General features: G+C 39.5%; 1 protein-coding gene across 1 annotated transcript; it reads left to right on the top strand.

The window, feature by feature from the left end:
* The first annotated feature begins 1948 nt into the window (after positions 1 to 1948).
* LOC108142781 (glutamate receptor 1) lies at positions 1949 to 16769 on the top strand. Its single transcript, XM_017266825.1, has 13 exons — positions 1949 to 2580; positions 4231 to 4383; positions 4753 to 4880; positions 8048 to 8177; positions 10737 to 10990; positions 11555 to 11740; positions 11813 to 12052; positions 13751 to 14111; positions 14564 to 14826; positions 14884 to 15342; positions 15403 to 15647; positions 15977 to 16367; positions 16433 to 16769. The coding sequence occupies exons 1-13, from the start codon at positions 2448 to 2450 to the stop codon at positions 16466 to 16468; spliced, it is 2979 nt and encodes a 992-aa protein (XP_017122314.1). The 5' UTR covers positions 1949 to 2447; the 3' UTR covers positions 16469 to 16769.
* Positions 16770 to 17626: the final 857 nt, after the last annotated feature.

The raw sequence follows: 17626 nt of genomic DNA on the forward strand, positions 1-17626 counted from the left end.
CCATCGGTTTGACTTGGATTCGCAGTCGCGGCGTGCTGCTTTTTATTGCTTTCTTTCTGTGCTTTTAGCGAAGGCAAACGCCTAAATATAAAACCAGTTGGGAGTCTACTTATATACCGCTTACAACGACACCGACAGGGACGCACACACACACAGGCAGAAATACCCACACAGCCACAGCGATTTGAATGCAAATGTTGCAGCCGGAAATGAAACCGACAATGCCACTTATTTATCTTTGTACTTGCGGCTTTGATTTTGTTGCGGCTTTAAGCGGCCTGTTTTTGCGATTTAATTAAACGCTTTAACTCTGTTGACTTAGGCAGCCGCATAAATTGTGATTCATAATTAAATAGCCAGGACACACAAAAAGGGCAATTAAAATTCATAGACGTTTGCATTAAATAATTGCACGACAGCAAGTTTGTTTTTGAGCTTATTAAATACAAAAAAAGGAAATCACTCCAAAGGCGTTTTTTCCGCGAGCCTTCCATTATCCCCGGGAGTCGTGAAAATCGCAAGTCATAAATGTTAAAATGCTGCCATCCAAAGTGGAGGAAATGGAAGCAATGGAAGCCGAACAGCAAAATACCCATAATGCAGCCAAGGGAAAAGGGGAAATAAAATCGGAAATAGGAGAAAAAATATTCATTGATTTTCTTAATTAAAAAATTTCACCATTAACTTTTATGTTTATCGACTTGGCCCCTAATCGCAGTTTGCCGTATAACTGAAAGGTTAAGTCAGGAGTTGTTGGCATTGTCCTGCTTTCGCTTCTCCACGAGCTTTCTACTAGCATTTCCTGTGCGCATTATAAACTAATTACAGATTATGATGAAATCGTACGCCACGATAAGTCGACAATATGGGGCGCAGCTATGACTAGAGATGGCAAAATAAGTCAATATTTATATTGAAAATTCAATTTTAATTTCACTATTGAAATGTAAAATTTTTTAATGTTTTTTTTTTAACATTTTTTCTTTCCTATAAGGCGCTTAAGTATACTGCGCAAATCTTACACTCATTTTAATATTTAGAGAGTTTACATGATTTCTAAACTTTCTTTTTACTAAAAAATCTAATTATTGCCTTTAATAGTTCATATTTATAACTTGAATAATAACATTTTCCTTATGTCGAGACTGCCAATATTCTTTATTTAACGCAATAATTTCGCATTACAGGCTGTTAAACAATATCGTAATACGCAATTTATAATTTATCTTTTTTATATTGAAAGTATGCCTGCACAGTGAAAATTGTAATAAAAACATCTAAAGCTTCTCCGCCTCCAATTGCCATAACATCGCTAGTTAGAAATTCCGCTGGATGAGTTCCTTCATCCTTGGCGCACTTAAGTTTGTTTGGAAAATTAAAGCCTGTTAATGAGATTTCAGTACGCCAGCCGAGAGTCGCTCCTCCGGGCCGCGTTGTTGGTAATGGCGCGTAATTGACAACGTAATGAGATTTGTTAAAGGGATTGTTCGTCCAAATCATTCGTAATTACCAACGAAATAAAAACGCGACTGGGCGAAGGAAAAACCCGAAAATCGCTGCCACGCCGTCACTCCGTCCACTTCTTCGCCGACGCCTCCCAAGCTGTTGTTATCAATTATGCAGCCCAAAAACGCAGGCATAACGTAAACAAACATTTAACCAGTAACCTGCAACTTGTGTGGCGGCCAAAATGCAGTAGGTCAGTTACAGCATCCGGTTCTCATTTCCAACCCCTCTCATTTTTCACGCTCTTCCGCTCTCTCTCTCTGTTTGCAGACGCCGGAGAGGCGGAAAACTCGGGTTTTTTAGCACAAAGAGCACAGCATCCCTTCGGCTTTTCACGCTCCCAGTAACCAGGACCACAAAGCTACATTGCGGCCGTGTCGCCCGGTTTTTCCCGAGCCTCGTATTACTAGCCAGCTTAGGAGTTTTTAGTGCTGATTACAACGCGTGGCCGTTTGGTTGAAGTGAGCGGATAAACAGAGGCGGGTGTTGATTTTCCGATTCCTTGGGAAAACGGCAGAGGGAAATCTCTAAGCGAGCCCGAAGTTAAAGTCAAGCGAACGTATACGAATTAAAGTGAGAAGGCCTGTGCAAATATTAACCAAAAAATAGTGAAGTTCCTTTGCACAAGGGAATATAAATAAATAAATAAATACAAACAATAGGAAAATTAAGCAAAGCGGCCAAAGCAAATAAAAGCTGTTCAAAAACTCCAGTGAAAGTTGGCCAAACAAACAAGCAGTGCAACTAATAAAATAAAGCCATTTACAAAACTTAACCAAAAGGAAAACAAATAGTAGATAACAGAATTATAACGAAACCAAATACTGTGAAACCTTTCACGTGATGGCGAAACCAATTTAACCAGCAAATACACTTGATTGTGCTCATAACTCAAAGTGGAAAAACTTGGTGAAATAATTACAGCAAACTACAAGCGCAAAATGCATTCGAGGCTAAAATTCTTGGCATATTTACATTTAATATGCGCCAGCAGCATTTTCTGGCCGAAATTGAGCGCAGCTCAGCAGCAGCAGCAACAACAGTCGGCGTCGTTAACCGAGAAAATACCATTAGGTAAGTCTCAAAAGCGTCGCCAAAGGAGCCACCAGCCAGGATCCGAAAATCCTGCCAGCCGAAACAGGAGCAGCAGCAGTAGCTGGTGCAGAAATTGTCACTTACACAGCACTTGTGGCTGGTATTTGGCGACAATGTGCTGCCCCTGCTGAAGTATATACCCCCTTTTGTTGTGTGTGCCTGCCGATTCCCGGAATGTATTTCTCAGTTTCCTCCCGTGGCTCTTTTGGGAAATTGGGTCCAGAGATTATCCCTTACTTTTGGCACCTTTTCCTCGACACAAAGTGGGATCCATGATTTTTAGTGGCACTTTATGTTCCAATATTTCACATGTGGAAAACAAGATTTGCACTTTTACGTTCTAACAATAAGTGCTGCCATGGTGATTATGTTTTTGTTTTTCATTACTAGAAATTACATAAAGTTGGTCTTTTTAACTATTTTGAATTTGACACTTATTTTTACAAATGTTTTTTTTTGTTTTTGAGTATTTAAGGTTAAATTTCTAATTTACAGTAATTCCCGTTAGCACTCATTGTTTTGTGCCTCTGAATTCATTTTCACGGCTTTAAGAATGTCATTACTCAAACAAACTACAAACTACTTTGTTCATACTTCTCTAGAGTTTATTACTTTTTGTAGTTTTAAGTTCCTTTGAAGTATTATAGTTGTTGTTTGAAATAAGATAGTAAAAATACAATTTATTTTGTTTTGGTTTTGCCTTTGAAAAATTTTTGTCGTCTCTTTGTGAATAAAAAAATGCTTTCGTCGTTGATTTTGTTATTTTTTTCAAGTTATGTTTTCATTCAAATAATAAAATCCTTCTATGATTTTATAATATTTATTTAATATTGCATTTAATGTATGTTTCGTTGGTCCTTGAAATTTAGAGAGTGTTTCTAACGTACATCGCACACCCATAATTATTTATTTTTTTACACATTTTAGGTTGATTAAACCACCATATAATATAAGTAATAATATTTTTGTATTATCCCTTTCAGAGATTCTACTTTAATATTCTTTGCATTTTAAATTTGACCATATTCCATATTCACGATTTGGAGTCGAAAGTCGCTCCAAGAACTTGCCTAGTTGTACCACATTTTATTTTACGCTTTCCTGCATTTTTTTTACCACCCTATTTTTATTACACGATGGCGTTCAGTCATTGCACCTGCAGTCATTTTGGCCCCGTGCACTGAAATACCCAGCCGTGAATATATATGTATATATGACTGGTTGGTGGCTGCTAATGTGACAGTCATGCTGACTGGCTTGTACCCAAATCCGGGCTTCGCCAGGAGGCGCTAGTGCTACCTGTTCAGGTGCCATGCAAAAGCGCAGCACAAAATTGCTGCATCAACACTTCGTTTGCGCTTTTTGTTGTTGCCTGACGGGGCGGCTTGTCTCGCTACTTGCAAATGTCTATGTTGGTATCTGTGTAGTATCTGTGGGTACCTGGGCAGGTGGTTGTGTGTGGGTGTGGCATTATGCTATCATTTGTGTACATATTTGCCCTGTGCGCTTTTTCGTTTAATATTAACAGGACCGTGTCAAAAGCTGCCTAAATATTTAACGAAGCAAAAATATTCGCCCCGAACTGAACTCACCGCCCACTATTTTATTTTTCTTCTATCCTCCCCGCAGGTGCGATTTTTGAACAGGGCACGGATGATGTGCAATCAGCCTTTAAATATGCAATGCTCAATCACAATCTGAATGTGAGCTCTCGACGCTTCGAGCTGCAGGCGTATGTCGATGTCATCAATACAGCGGATGCATTCAAATTATCCCGCCTGAGTATGTGTTTTTATCAAGCATTCATCCGCTTCATCACCATCAACATTACCATCCAAAACCTGCAAAAAACGAGAAATAAAAATCATTACACAATACATGGAGACCCATTAATTATGTGCATTTTTTATTGAAAATTGGTTTTACTTTACGTCTCCACTCCGCACTCAAAGCTGCAATTTAATTGTGCGCACTCTGCTCCCGACCTAGACACTGTCTCCGAACCCAATCCCGTTCCCATTTGCCACCCATCACACATCGCCCACCCACCATCGGCACCACCATCAATTTACCACCCACTCTGCCACTGAAACGAAAAGAGAAAACAGAAAAAAGAAAAACACAAAACGAATTTATTACTGTAACCTCCAGTTTGCAATCAATTCTCGCGCGGAGTCTACTCAATGCTGGGCGCCGTATCGCCGGACTCCTTTGACACATTGCACTCCTACTCGAATACGTTCCAAATGCCATTTGTGACGCCCTGGTTCCCCGAGAAGGTAAGTCCTATTACACCATGGGTATTCGAAGGGCGGGGAATACAAAAAAAAGAAAAGAAGGAAACTGTCATATGCAATTGATTTCCGTGTCGCTATGCGCAATTATTTACATTTTGTGGTTTTGATGTGAGCGATCGGGCAGGAGGTCGGGGCGGTACGGTTGACTCAGTTATGCGTTAATCAAGTTGGCCAAAAGGTGGAAGGAACAAAGCAAAAGTTTCAAAGTGCCAACACTTAATAGAGGCAAAGAGCGGTAGTGAACTATTTAATTATGTGCTGGCTGGTTAATGGAGTCGGAATATAAATAAAGCCAAATGGCTGCTAATGAAATGATTAAATATACAAGAAGTGATAGGTTTAATGAATGATAATTAATGAATTAAATATATTTAATTATTAATGTCTTAAAAGAGCATTTTGGTTTTACTCTTTCAATGCAAAGAAATTTAAAATTAAGTTATGTACAAGACAAAATAGAACAAGCTCAACAACTTAGGCACGAAATATTTTTACAATTGTATTGTCCGTTATATAATGATAATCACTCTATAGCCTTTTCACGAAATATTAAAAGTTCAGTCACGCCATTCAACGTCTAAAATTATAAGGACAATAGCACGTAGAAATTGATAAAATATTTTATATATTTTATAACCATTTCTCTACCCTGAACAACAGTTTCGGATTTTCAATTACCAATCACATTAGCTTGGGATCGCGACACCCACAGCCCAAAAAATGTGCCGCCGTTGATCCCAAGCCAGTTTGTCGATTCTGTAAAATGAAGTCATTGCTTAAAGTGGAGCTCTGGGTGTTGTAGCGGGTTCACAGTTCACACACAGTGCCCAATTGTGTGTTCGCCGGTGCCATCAGACAGTGCACTAAATCAAAGCCAAAGCACAAATCATAATAATTGTAATTTGAAGAAAATTTACTACCAACAGCAACAATGCGGACAGCCAGTACGACAACAGTTGTTGTTGTTGTTGTTGTTACTGTTGTTGTCACTTGCGAAACAGAAAGCCAAACGCTCCGCCATCCGGAAGACAATGCCAAACGAGCGGCGAACGAGAAGCGGCTCCTACACTGAGAGCGAAAAAATTTATGACACGCTCTTGGCCTCTTTTATTTCAATCACTATAAATCAAGATATGGCGGCGGGGGCGAAAGTATAAGGACCATAACCAGAACCAGAACCAGAGGCACAGGCATCCGATTCTGACTCCAACTCCTCCAGCCAACAAAACACCAGCACACATACCGAGATTTACACACACACTGACTGCGCATTTGCGTGCTCTTCGGGCTGTGAGATACACAGAGAGAAAAATACCTTACTTAATGTTTTTATTAATGTATAACATCAGAATATTGAAAATTTCAAAGATTAAGGCCCAATTAGGTCTGTAGTATTTCAAATCATTAGATTGTTTAGAAAATGTATGATAATAAACAAAGACGTGTATAAAGAATATAAAAATAAAGGTTTTATGAAATCTAAGTTCAAAATACTTTAATCACAAAAAACTAACTTAATAAATTGACTTCGTATAACATGCTAAAAGCAGGCACCGCAAACATGTCAAATTTTAATTTTTAATTTTTAAAATCTTAAGTAATTATTAAAATTATATAAAACCAAAATAGTGCTTAATTTTATATTTTTATATAAAAATTAGCTTAAAACGAATTTTAAATTTTTGATTCCAAGCAAACTTTGACTTTTTATACCCTTGCAGAGGGTATTATAATTTCAGTCAGAAGTTTGCAACGCAGTGAAGGAGACATCTCCGACCCTATAAAGTATATATATTCTTGATCAGCATCACTAGGCGAGTCGATCTAGCCATGTCCGTCTGTCCGTCTGTCCGTCTGTCCGTCCGTTTATATGCAAACTAGTCTCTCAGTTTTAAAGCTATCTGCATGAAACTTTCCCAAAAGTTGTCTTTCTATTGCAGGTAGTATATAAGTCGGAACGAGCCGGATCGGACGACTATAGCATATAGCTCCCATAGGAACAATCGGAAAAATAAATGAAAAAAAATTATAACTTTGCTGTTTTTTAATTTTTTGTTTAGTTCTTCGACATTTAGTAATGGTTAAATATTTCCGATTTACGGTTTAAATTTCATGAAAATCGGACGACTATAGCATATAGCTCCCATAGGAACAATCGGAAAAATAAATGAAAAAAAAATTATAATTTTGCTGTTTTTTAATTTTTTGTTTAGTTCTTCGAGATATAGTAATGGTTAAGTATTTCAGAATTTTGTTTTAATTTTCATCAAAATCGGACGACTATAGCATATAGCTCCCATAGGAACAATCGGAAAAATAAATGAAAAAAAATTATAACTTTTCTGTTTTTTAAATTTTTGTTTAGTTCTTCGACATATAGCAATGTTTAATTATTTCAGAATTATGGTTTAAATTTTATCAAAATCGGACGTCTATATCATATAGCTCCCATAGAAATAATAAAAATATATAAAATAACTATCTTATAATTGAGCTGCAAATCATCATAGTTTCAATGTTTTTCAGCATATACTCAAGTAAATCATAATTTAAATATTTTCAAAAGTATTTAATTCATGCAATAGCTGCAAGGGTATATGAACTTCGGCTTGCCGAAGTTTGCTTTCTTTCTTGTTTGAATTATCTTACGGCTAAGCATATAATTCGATTTCTAGTAAAAACAGATAACTAGCAGCTCACTAATTAACATCAAATATAGCCTTCAAATACCAGAAAATGTAGAGACTGATTATATTTATATTATTACCTCGAATGCCGTAGAAAATTCTGTGATACACACATATTGTTTTGGAAGTGAGATTTTGTATCATTATAATAAGACAAAGTGTAACAATTGATTTTTCTTTTCTCTCTGTTCTTGTGTGTGTCAAGCTAAACGGAAACGGGTAACTGTGTGTATCTCTTTGGATGTATAGTACATAACTGCTTGTTGGCGTCGCCTTACCGCCCCCTCTGCCAACCCCCTTAGCCACCCCCTGCCACCGCCCTCCATGGGCTTACATACATACATGTCGCTGGCGGGGCGCAAAGCGGAAACGCGTTTCATTTTATTATTGCTTCATGTAGCGTGCACATTACATTGTTACAGCCAGTTCATGAGGCCACGGTTTTGTTTTGCATACTTGTAGGTGCTCACGCCGTCGTCGGGATTGCTGGATTTCGCTATCAGCATGCGTCCGGATTATCATCAGGCGATTATCGATACCATCCAGTACTACGGCTGGCAGAGCATTATTTATCTCTACGACTCGCACGATGGTGAGTTTTACAGAACCCATTCCATACTCCCATCCTTACCATACTTCCCATTCAGCCACACATTATCTCCAGGCCTTGTTTGTTTGCCCATTTGGTTGCTTTGTGTTTCGATTTCATTTCATTTGACTTTCATTTGCCATAAACAAATAAGGGCGTCAATCGGGTGAGAGTGGATTTGAGTAGCGGTTATGGCAATGTTTCTGCTCGGGATTAAGTGCGTCAGTGCGAGTGAAGTATTTGACTTTTAGTGGCTTTAAAATTCATTTAGTTTTAAACTTTTATTTTCTAAATCTTTAAAAATCTTTAAACTTCTTAAAATTTCACATACAAGCATAATCTTTGATCTTTCTTTATAATTCTACTGGTTCCCTCCTCATTTAAGTGAAATTGAATTTAAGCTTATCTAACTTACACTATTTATTTTGTATGCAACTTAAAAAAAAATATTTGCAAATTATTGCTTTTCATTACATTAACAGTTTTTCAATTTGGAAAAAGAATTAGGTATTTATGCCAACAGGTTCATAAAATGATTCCCTTTTTAGTATTCTTTTTTTTCCTACTGATAAATTTAAGTGGGAAAAAAATGTAATAATTCAATTTTTATTTACCTTGCTTTTAAGTCTCCCTATCTTAAAAGCTACGTCAATTTTACTGCGATTATAACTACACAATTTTTCATGTGCTAGCTCTGTTCCGCTTTTTTTTTCTAATTCAGCGACCTCGAGCTCGTGTCTTTTCATTTCTGCTAATATGTAATTAAATAAGCGGCACAAAGAGCGTCGTGCGCCGTCTAAAAAAAAGGGGGAAAGAGCTCGGCAGACAGGACGCTCAAGTGCTTTCAAGAGCGCTCTTTCGAGTGGCTCCTCAACGGGCTTAAGCAGCCAACAGAAGGACACACGCACACACAGGGATATCCTAGTATAGCGCACACATATGCTTGGGCTTACCCGCTCTTTGTGTGTACATACTTGGCCCGTGTGTGTCTGTGTGTATTTGTATGGGTCTTAGGCTGCTTTTTGTTGTATTGAAATTTATTTCAAAGCAATTTCCTGCCTTCTACGTGGGACAATACGACGACGGCAACAATTACGGCCAAAGATGAAGACATCAGATGGAGCAAAAGACACTGCCGCACACACACACACGCTCTTTAAAAATTTCATATTACGTATACGCCGCAGTGATTTTTCCCCCACTCTCCTTTTCGCCCTGTCTCCTTTATAATGAGTTCACACGCCGTTGTAAGCTCGCTCATGTATGTGTGTGTGTGTGTCATGTGTTAATGACTCTGTGTGAAATAAAATTTATGACTTTATGCAACTGCTGCCTGTGCGCTGAGTTCTGCCTTAACATTATTATTATTATTTTGCCTTTTTGGGTCATTTTTTAATATTTTCCTCGGCGCCGAAAAGTAGGCCGACATTGTTGCCGCTGGCATTCGTTGCAGGAAAAGGAAATGCCGCAGCAGCAGCAGCAGCAAAAGCAGCAGCAGCACCAGCAGAAGCAGCATCAGTTCCACTTGCTCCGTTTTGCAGAGGAGAGGCTTTCCATTCCATGCCATGCCATTTTTTGGCCGACTTCGACTCCGGGGTTTACATTGTTAACGAAAGGCACCACAGCGGGACTTTATATTTTAATGCCGCTGTCAGCAGTTTGTTGTTATTGCTTTGTTCAACGCCCCAACAACGCCCTTTTTGTGCCTTGTTATCACTCTGGTTGGCGTGGCTGTTGGCTGAAACTGCTGCACACGGCGACAAATTGGTAGCATATTTTTTGGCGCATTCATGAATACACCAGCGAATGAGGGAGCCCTAGGAATCATACACCCCATCGATCCTTCGACTACATAGGAAACATTCAATAAAACAGCAGCGGCAGCAGCAGCAGCAGCAGCAGCAGAAGCACACCCACACGCATTGTGGATTTTTTCGGGCTGCTATTTATTGAAATGTTACCAGCACACCACAAAAAAGTACTTCAATTGTGTGTGCACTTCCGTTTTCGCTTTTCCACGCGAGTGTTTACTGCTCCTCCTCGTTTTCCTCCCTTGTTGGTTTGTTTTTCCATTCTTGTTTTTTTTGTTGGTTATTTTTTTTTGGTTTTTTGGCGAATCAATGCAGGCAGCAAATCAATGACAACAACAACATTGAGGGCCATATTGGACGTGCAACAAATGGCGTGTGAAAAAATATATATTTTTTTATTTCGTCCTTGGAGCTTGTGAGGGAATGCGGAAGGCGAACAAGATTGAAAGACGGCATGAGGCTTTGGTTTGGACTGCGGACAAAAAAGAGACTCGAGAATATGATTAAATGACACATGCTTCCCGAGAGAGATAAATCTATTCGAATAAATCCATTCAGCTCGGAAATTGTTTATAGATTGCAGACATTATCATAAAATCCAAAACCCTGCTCTCAGCCGGCTGCATTATCAGATTGCTTTTCATGGCCCCAGATACCTTAATCCAACCAATACCCAAAACCCACCAACAACCACCCACAATAGCCAGTCTTTGTTCAACTGACCGACAATCGCTTTTGGATGCCCCGACAGGCTTACTACGGCTGCAGCAAATCTATCAAGAACTGAAGCCCGGAAATGAAACGTTCCGTGTGCAAATGGTGAAACGCATCGCCAACGTAACGATGGCCATTGAATTTTTGCACACGCTGGAGGATTTGGGGCGCTTCAGCAAAAAGCGCATCGTGCTCGACTGCCCGGCGGAAATGGCCAAAGAGATCATCGTGCAGCATGTGCGGGACATCAAGCTGGGCCGGCGCACCTATCATTACCTGCTCAGCGGACTGGTGAGTAGAGTCCATGGTCCAGCCTTTTCCGCCTCCTGGGAGGCTTTAATAAGCAATTATTGCCGGCTTCCGTTTCGGGAATTCTTTGACTGCTACATTTTTTGGCACTCGGTTTTTGGGGATTACAGAAGAATTTTGCATGGGAAATAGAAGAATACCACTTTTAATAGTGTAGTTTATTTGAACTGTTTCTTTACCAGAAAAAACTATGGCTTAAAGACTTACAACGTATTACTCAACTTAAAAAAAAATTGTGTTTAAAAATAGTACATGCGATTCGATATATTTTCATGGTTAAAAATTTAATTTAAATTGCAGCAATAAGAAAATTGAACTGTATATTAAAATAAAACATTTTTAAATATAGCTTTTGAAAGGTCTATAAACTGACAAGTATAAAATTCTAAGTGGTTAAATATTTTTGTATTTCCTGGAATTAGGCAATAATTTCCAATAATAATTTATTAAGGTTCAATGTGTCAATGAATTGTGAAAAGAATAAAGGGTAGCTTGAGTTCGTATGACTTGACATTGCCTTTCTTATTTGATTTTCTCCTCCCTTAGGTAATGGACAACCACTGGCCCAGCGATGTGGTCGAGTTTGGGGCCATCAACATCACCGGCTTTCGCATTGTCGACTCTAATCGGCGGGCGGTGCGTGATTTCCACGACAGCCGGAAGCGTTTGGAGCCAACGGGCCAGAGCCAAGGCCAGAACGCAGCGGGGGCCAACAGCTTGCCGGCCATTTCGGTAAATTGTCAGCCGTCATTGATTTGTTTCGCCTGCAACTCTAGTCCCCTGTCGCACCCTTGATATTTGCAGGCTCAGGCAGCTCTGATGTACGATGCGGTTTTCGTTCTCGTCGAGGCCTTCAATCGCATTTTGCGCAAGAAGCCGGATCAGTTCCGTTCCAATCATCTGCAGCGTCGCAGCCACGGTGGCAGCTCGTCCTCTTCCGCCACCGGCACCAACGAGTCCAGTGCCCTCCTCGATTGCAACACCAGCAAGGGCTGGGTCACGCCCTGGGAGCAGGGCGAGAAAATATCCAGAGTTCTGCGCAAGGTGAGTGATAAGAGGAATTGAAAATAGGAAATTCAAATTAAAATATATATAAAATATATATTATATTTGGATATTTAAATGAAACGAACATACCCTACAAAAAAAAATCAAAAATTTGGACAAACAAGAAAGAAAGCAAACTTCGGCAAGCCGAAGTTCATATACCCTTGCAGCTATTGCAAGAATTAAACATTTTTGAAAACATTAAAATTATGATTTACTTTCGTATATGTTTAAAAACATTGAAGCTATGATGATTTGCAGCTCAATTATTTGATAGTTATTTTATATATTTTTATTATTTCTAAGGGAGCTATATGATATAGACGTCCGATTTTGATAAAATTTAAACCATAATTCTGAAATATTTAACCATTGCTATATGTCGAAGAACTAAACAAAAAATCAAAAAACAGAAAAGTTATAATGTTTTTTTCATTTATTTTTCCGATTGTTCCTATGGGAGCTATATGATATAGTCGTCCGACTTTGATGAAATTTAAACCGTAAATCGGAAATATGTAACCATTACTAAATGTCGAAGAACTAAACAAAAAATTAAAAAACAGCAAAGTTATAATTTTTTTCATTTATTTTTCCGATTGTTCCTATGGGAGCTATATGCTATAGTCGTCCGATTTTGATGAAATTTAAACCGTAAATCGGAAATATGTAACCATTACTAAATGTCGAAGAACTAAACAAAAAATTAAAAAACAGCAAAGTTATAATTTTTTTTCATTTATTTTTCCGATTGTTTCTATGGGAGCTATATGCTATAGTCGTCCGATCCGGCTCGTTCCGACTTATATACTACCTGCAATAGAAAGACAACTTTTGGGAAAGTTTCATGCAGATAGCTTTAAAACTGAGAGACTAGTTTGCATATAAACGGACGGACAGACGGACAGACGGACAGACGGACATGGCTAGATCGACTCGCCTAGTGATGCTGATCAAGAATATATATACTTTATAGGGTCGGAGATGTCTCCTTCACTGCGTTGCAAACTTCTGACTGAAATTATAATACCCTCTGCAAGGGTATAAAAATACATTTATCAAAAACGTTTTTCAAAATTCGGTTTTTATGTCAAAACTAAATAAATTGTTTTAAATCGATCAGGGACGGATGGTATAAGTTGCCAGCTGTTCAAAATAGCAACTCTTTTGACTTTGGGTCTTTTTTTGGCAAAGTTACAACAAAAAGACTCTTCAGAAATTATTATGTTTGAAAAATCACCAAGAATCCCAAAAAACGCATTAAAAACTTGGTTTATGTGTCAAAACCCTGGGAAATAATGGTCAAAATGTGGAATGTCATACACCGTTGAATTCGTAATAAAATTTCCAATCGAATGGCATTCACAGTTAAAATTTTTTCAGATTTTCAAATTTCTGCAAAAAATGATGATGTACCCCCTTAAAAAAAAATCAGAAATTTGGACAAAAATATTTTTTTTAAAAAACGTTTTTCTAAATTCTGTTTTTGTGTCAACAGACATAGACGGACATGGCTAGATCTCATCCAGTGATGCAGATCAAGAATATATATACTTTATAGGGTCGGAGATGTCTCCTTCACTGCGTTGCACACTTCTGACTGAAATTATAATACCCTCTGCAAGGGTATAAAAAAGAGAAATACATTTTTTTTCTATGCATAACCCTTGCACCCTTTTGTTTATCCCTCACCAGGTGGAAATTGATGGTTTGTCGGGGGAGATCCGTTTCGACGAGGACGGACGTCGCATCAACTACACGCTGCACGTGGTCGAGATGTCCGTGAACAGCACGTTGCAGCAGGTGGCCGAGTGGCGCGATGACGCCGGACTCCTTCCGCTGCACAGCCACAGCTATGCGACGTCATCGCGTTCCGCGTCAGCCAGCACCGGAGACTATGCCCGGAACCACACGTACATCGTGAGCACCGTGCTGGAGGAGCCCTATCTGCGGCTCAAGCCATACGCCTACGGCGAGCATCTGGTGGGTAATGACCGCTTCGAAGGATACTGCAAGGACCTGGCCGACATGCTGGCCGCCCAGTTGGGCATCAAATGTAAGTATTTTGATAATAAGTAGTTCAATGAGTAATATTATTTCTTCAAACCATATAACATTTAAGAATAAAAAACGAAACTCTAACTTCAATGCAAATAATGATATTTTTTTCATTAATTAATAAAAAAACAGTATAGAAATTGTAAAAATAAAACCGCAAGGATCTATTGTTCACACGTTTGCAATACAATTATTATTATTTGCCAACACAAAACGTTAGCTTAAAAAAAAAGTTACAAGTTATAAACCAACTCTTTGTCATTTAAGATTAGCATTCAATAAAATAATTATTTATAGAAAATACAAAGTAACACAACTAATTTAAAAAATAAGTAGAGGTAATATATTTTAAGACGAAATAGCCACGTTTTTCGTAAATTTAAAACGTTTCTTTTTTTTTGAGTGCATAGTCTCGTGCTCTGGCTACAAAACTAAATTCTTTCTCGTCAGATGAATTCCGTTTGGTGCAAGATGGTAACTATGGAGCGGAGAATCAGTATGCTCCCGGAGGCTGGGATGGCATGGTGGGTGAGCTCGTTCGCAAGGAGGCGGATATAGCCATTGCGGCCATGACCATCACGGCGGAAAGAGAGCGAGTTATTGACTTCAGCAAGCCCTTTATGACACTGGGCATATCCATTATGATTAAGAAACCAGTGAAACAGACACCAGGAGTGTTTAGTTTCTTAAATCCTCTCTCCCAGGAAATATGGGTAAGTTAAAGATAAGCAAATATTTTAAAAATAGTTTGTAATTAAAACGAATTCCAGATAAGTGTTATTCTCAGTTATGTGGGAGTTAGTTTGGTGCTGTATTTTGTGACCCGATTTCCCCCGTACGAGTGGCGAATTGTAAGACGACCGCAGGCTGACTCCACCGCCCAGCAACCACCGGGAATCATTGGAGGTGCTACGCTCAGTGAACCACAACTACATCAGCCACCAGTTCCTGCAAATGAGTTCACCATGCTAAATTCCTTCTGGTATTCCCTTGCTGCCTTCATGCAGCAGGGTTGCGATCTCTCACCTCCCTCGATTGCCGGTCGAATTGCGGCTGCCGTTTGGTGGTTCTTCACCATCATTTTGATATCCTCGTACACCGCCAATCTGGCCGCTTTTCTCACAGTGGAACGCATGGTGGCGCCCATTAAAACGCCCGAGGACTTGGCCATGCAAACGGATGTGAACTACGGAACAATTTTGCACGGCTCCACTTGGGAATTCTTTAAGGTGTGTGTGCAAAAGCCCGTGGATCCTTTGTGTTCCCCTCTGAAAAGAGTTATTTTCTAGCGTTCACAAATCGGCCTGCACAACAAAATGTGGGAGTACATGAATGCCAACCAACACCACTCAGTTCGCTCCTATGACGAGGGTATTCGGCGGGTGAGGGCCTCCAAGGGGAAGTATGCTCTACTGGTGGAGTCCCCCAAAAACGAGTACGTGAATGCCAGGCCTCCGTGCGACACGATGAAGGTGGGCCGAAACATCGATACGAAGGGATTCGGCGTGGCCACGCCCATAGGATCGCCATTAAGGTAGGTTTTTTGGGAACTCATAATGGGTTAAAAATTCTTAAAAGAGTTCTATACAAAGGTTCTTAAAACATTGATTTAAATTGAAGTTGAGAAATCAGGGAATACTAAAATATATATTATTAAATAATAATAATAATAAGCTTTGTCTTTATTGGGAACATAAACATAAATAAACATAAATTAAAATGAATAAATATTGAAATTTTAAATTTTTCCTGTTGGATAAACCAATTTATTTTAGTTTATTTTAGGTACGATATTCATTTGAAAATTTTACTATTCCGTTTTTCCTGGGTGTATTTGTAACCATTAATCTGTTTAAAATATAGAAAACGCCTAAACGAGGCCGTGCTGACGCTGAAGGAGAACGGCGAGCTGCTGCGGATTCGGAACAAGTGGTGGTTCGACAAGACCGAGTGCAACCTGGACCAGGAGACCTCCACGCCGAACGAGCTGTCGCTGAGCAACGTGGCCGGGATCTACTACATCCTGATCGGCGGCCTGCTGCTGGCAGTGATCGTGGCCATCGTGGAGTTCTTCTGCCGCAACAAGACCGCCCGCCTGAAGGCGCCGTCCAACGGGTCCGCCGGCGGTGTGCCCGGCATGCTGGGCTCCTCTACATATCAGCGGGACTCGCTCTCCGATGCCATCATGCACTCGCAGGCCAAGTTGGCGATGCAGGCGAGCAGCGAGTACGACGAGCGATTGGTGGGCGTTGAGGTGAGCTTTTATCGAAATAATCCAGAGAAAGATCTCCACAATCTTGCCCCGTTTCTAATCCCCAGTTGGCCTCCAATGTGCGGTATCAGTACAGCATGTAAGGGATTCCCCCTTCGCGGTGCGAGTATCTTGTAAATAATTAAGGCATTATCCGATAACGATGAAAAAGGCATAACTAAACGACGCTGGCAATCAACTCTCGGGTCAAAAGGGCAGACGGGCGGCGGCGTTCAAAAACTGTACAGAATAACCATGAATAATTACTATTGTATTTTTGATAAATGTATACAAAGTGAGTGCATAAATTAACTATAGCTATTACTATGACTACAACTAAACTAAACTGTACATAGGTTAAGTGAAAATATTCCGAAATAAAAATAAAGCGTATGTTTTAAGCAAGCCGAAACGGGAATTTCCTCTTTAGCGGGGTTGCACGTGGCGTATGAGCAATGTGTGTGCGCAAGGTAAGCCGCTTAGTTGACTTAAAGTTTTAACAAAACCGGCAAGGGCAAGGGTATGGCCATGGGCGGGAGGGTGTAAGGTGGGCATGGCTCCAGCCTAAGAGGCTTTCGGTTCAAACTTTGTGCGTCTGCGGTAGTTGTAACCGATTTACGCGCTGAATTATGTAGAAGCATCCCCAACTTAAGGCAAACACATGGTATCGGGATAATCCTTAGCCACATTCTATGGGCTGCGTATAGTTTTTCGCTCGATTGTTTTAGTTTTAAAATCAGAGTTCAAATTAATGTAAGCCAGCGCAAATATAATTATTTAAATTGTTATTTCCTGCGCACTTGTTTGAGCTAGTATGTTTGTGTTTGCTTGCGCGTTTGCGGTTTTGCTGATTTAATTAGATATCGGCAATCAAATGAAATGGAATTTGATTTTGTATAAATGTCTTGCAATTATTTTAATTTGCCTAAATTTGCGGCGAAATCGGCTTTGCGAGAATTAGCGTTTTTTGATTTGATTTTATTCCTCTGCATTTCGGGATTTTTATTTTTATTTCGATTGTGGCTAAGCGTTTTGTGTCGCCACCTTCTCTTTGTTCGCCTGACTGGCTGTGTTTTTGTGGCCTAATTTGCACATTGTTTGTTGGCATTTTTGGTTGGTTTGCTGCCAACTGCTTAGGGGCTTTGTTAATTTGTAATACAATAGCGTGGCCAAAGAAAATCCAATTGAAAGGCTCGGTGGCGTAGCTTGCCCTACGAAACGTCGCAGCCTTATGCAAATCTGTTTGTTAACCATCATCAAGA

Source organism: Drosophila elegans, unplaced genomic scaffold (assembly GCF_018152505.1).
Source record: "Drosophila elegans isolate 14027-0461.03 unplaced genomic scaffold, ASM1815250v1 contig_208, whole genome shotgun sequence".
In the NCBI taxonomy this organism is placed as follows: domain Eukaryota; kingdom Metazoa; phylum Arthropoda; class Insecta; order Diptera; family Drosophilidae; genus Drosophila; species Drosophila elegans.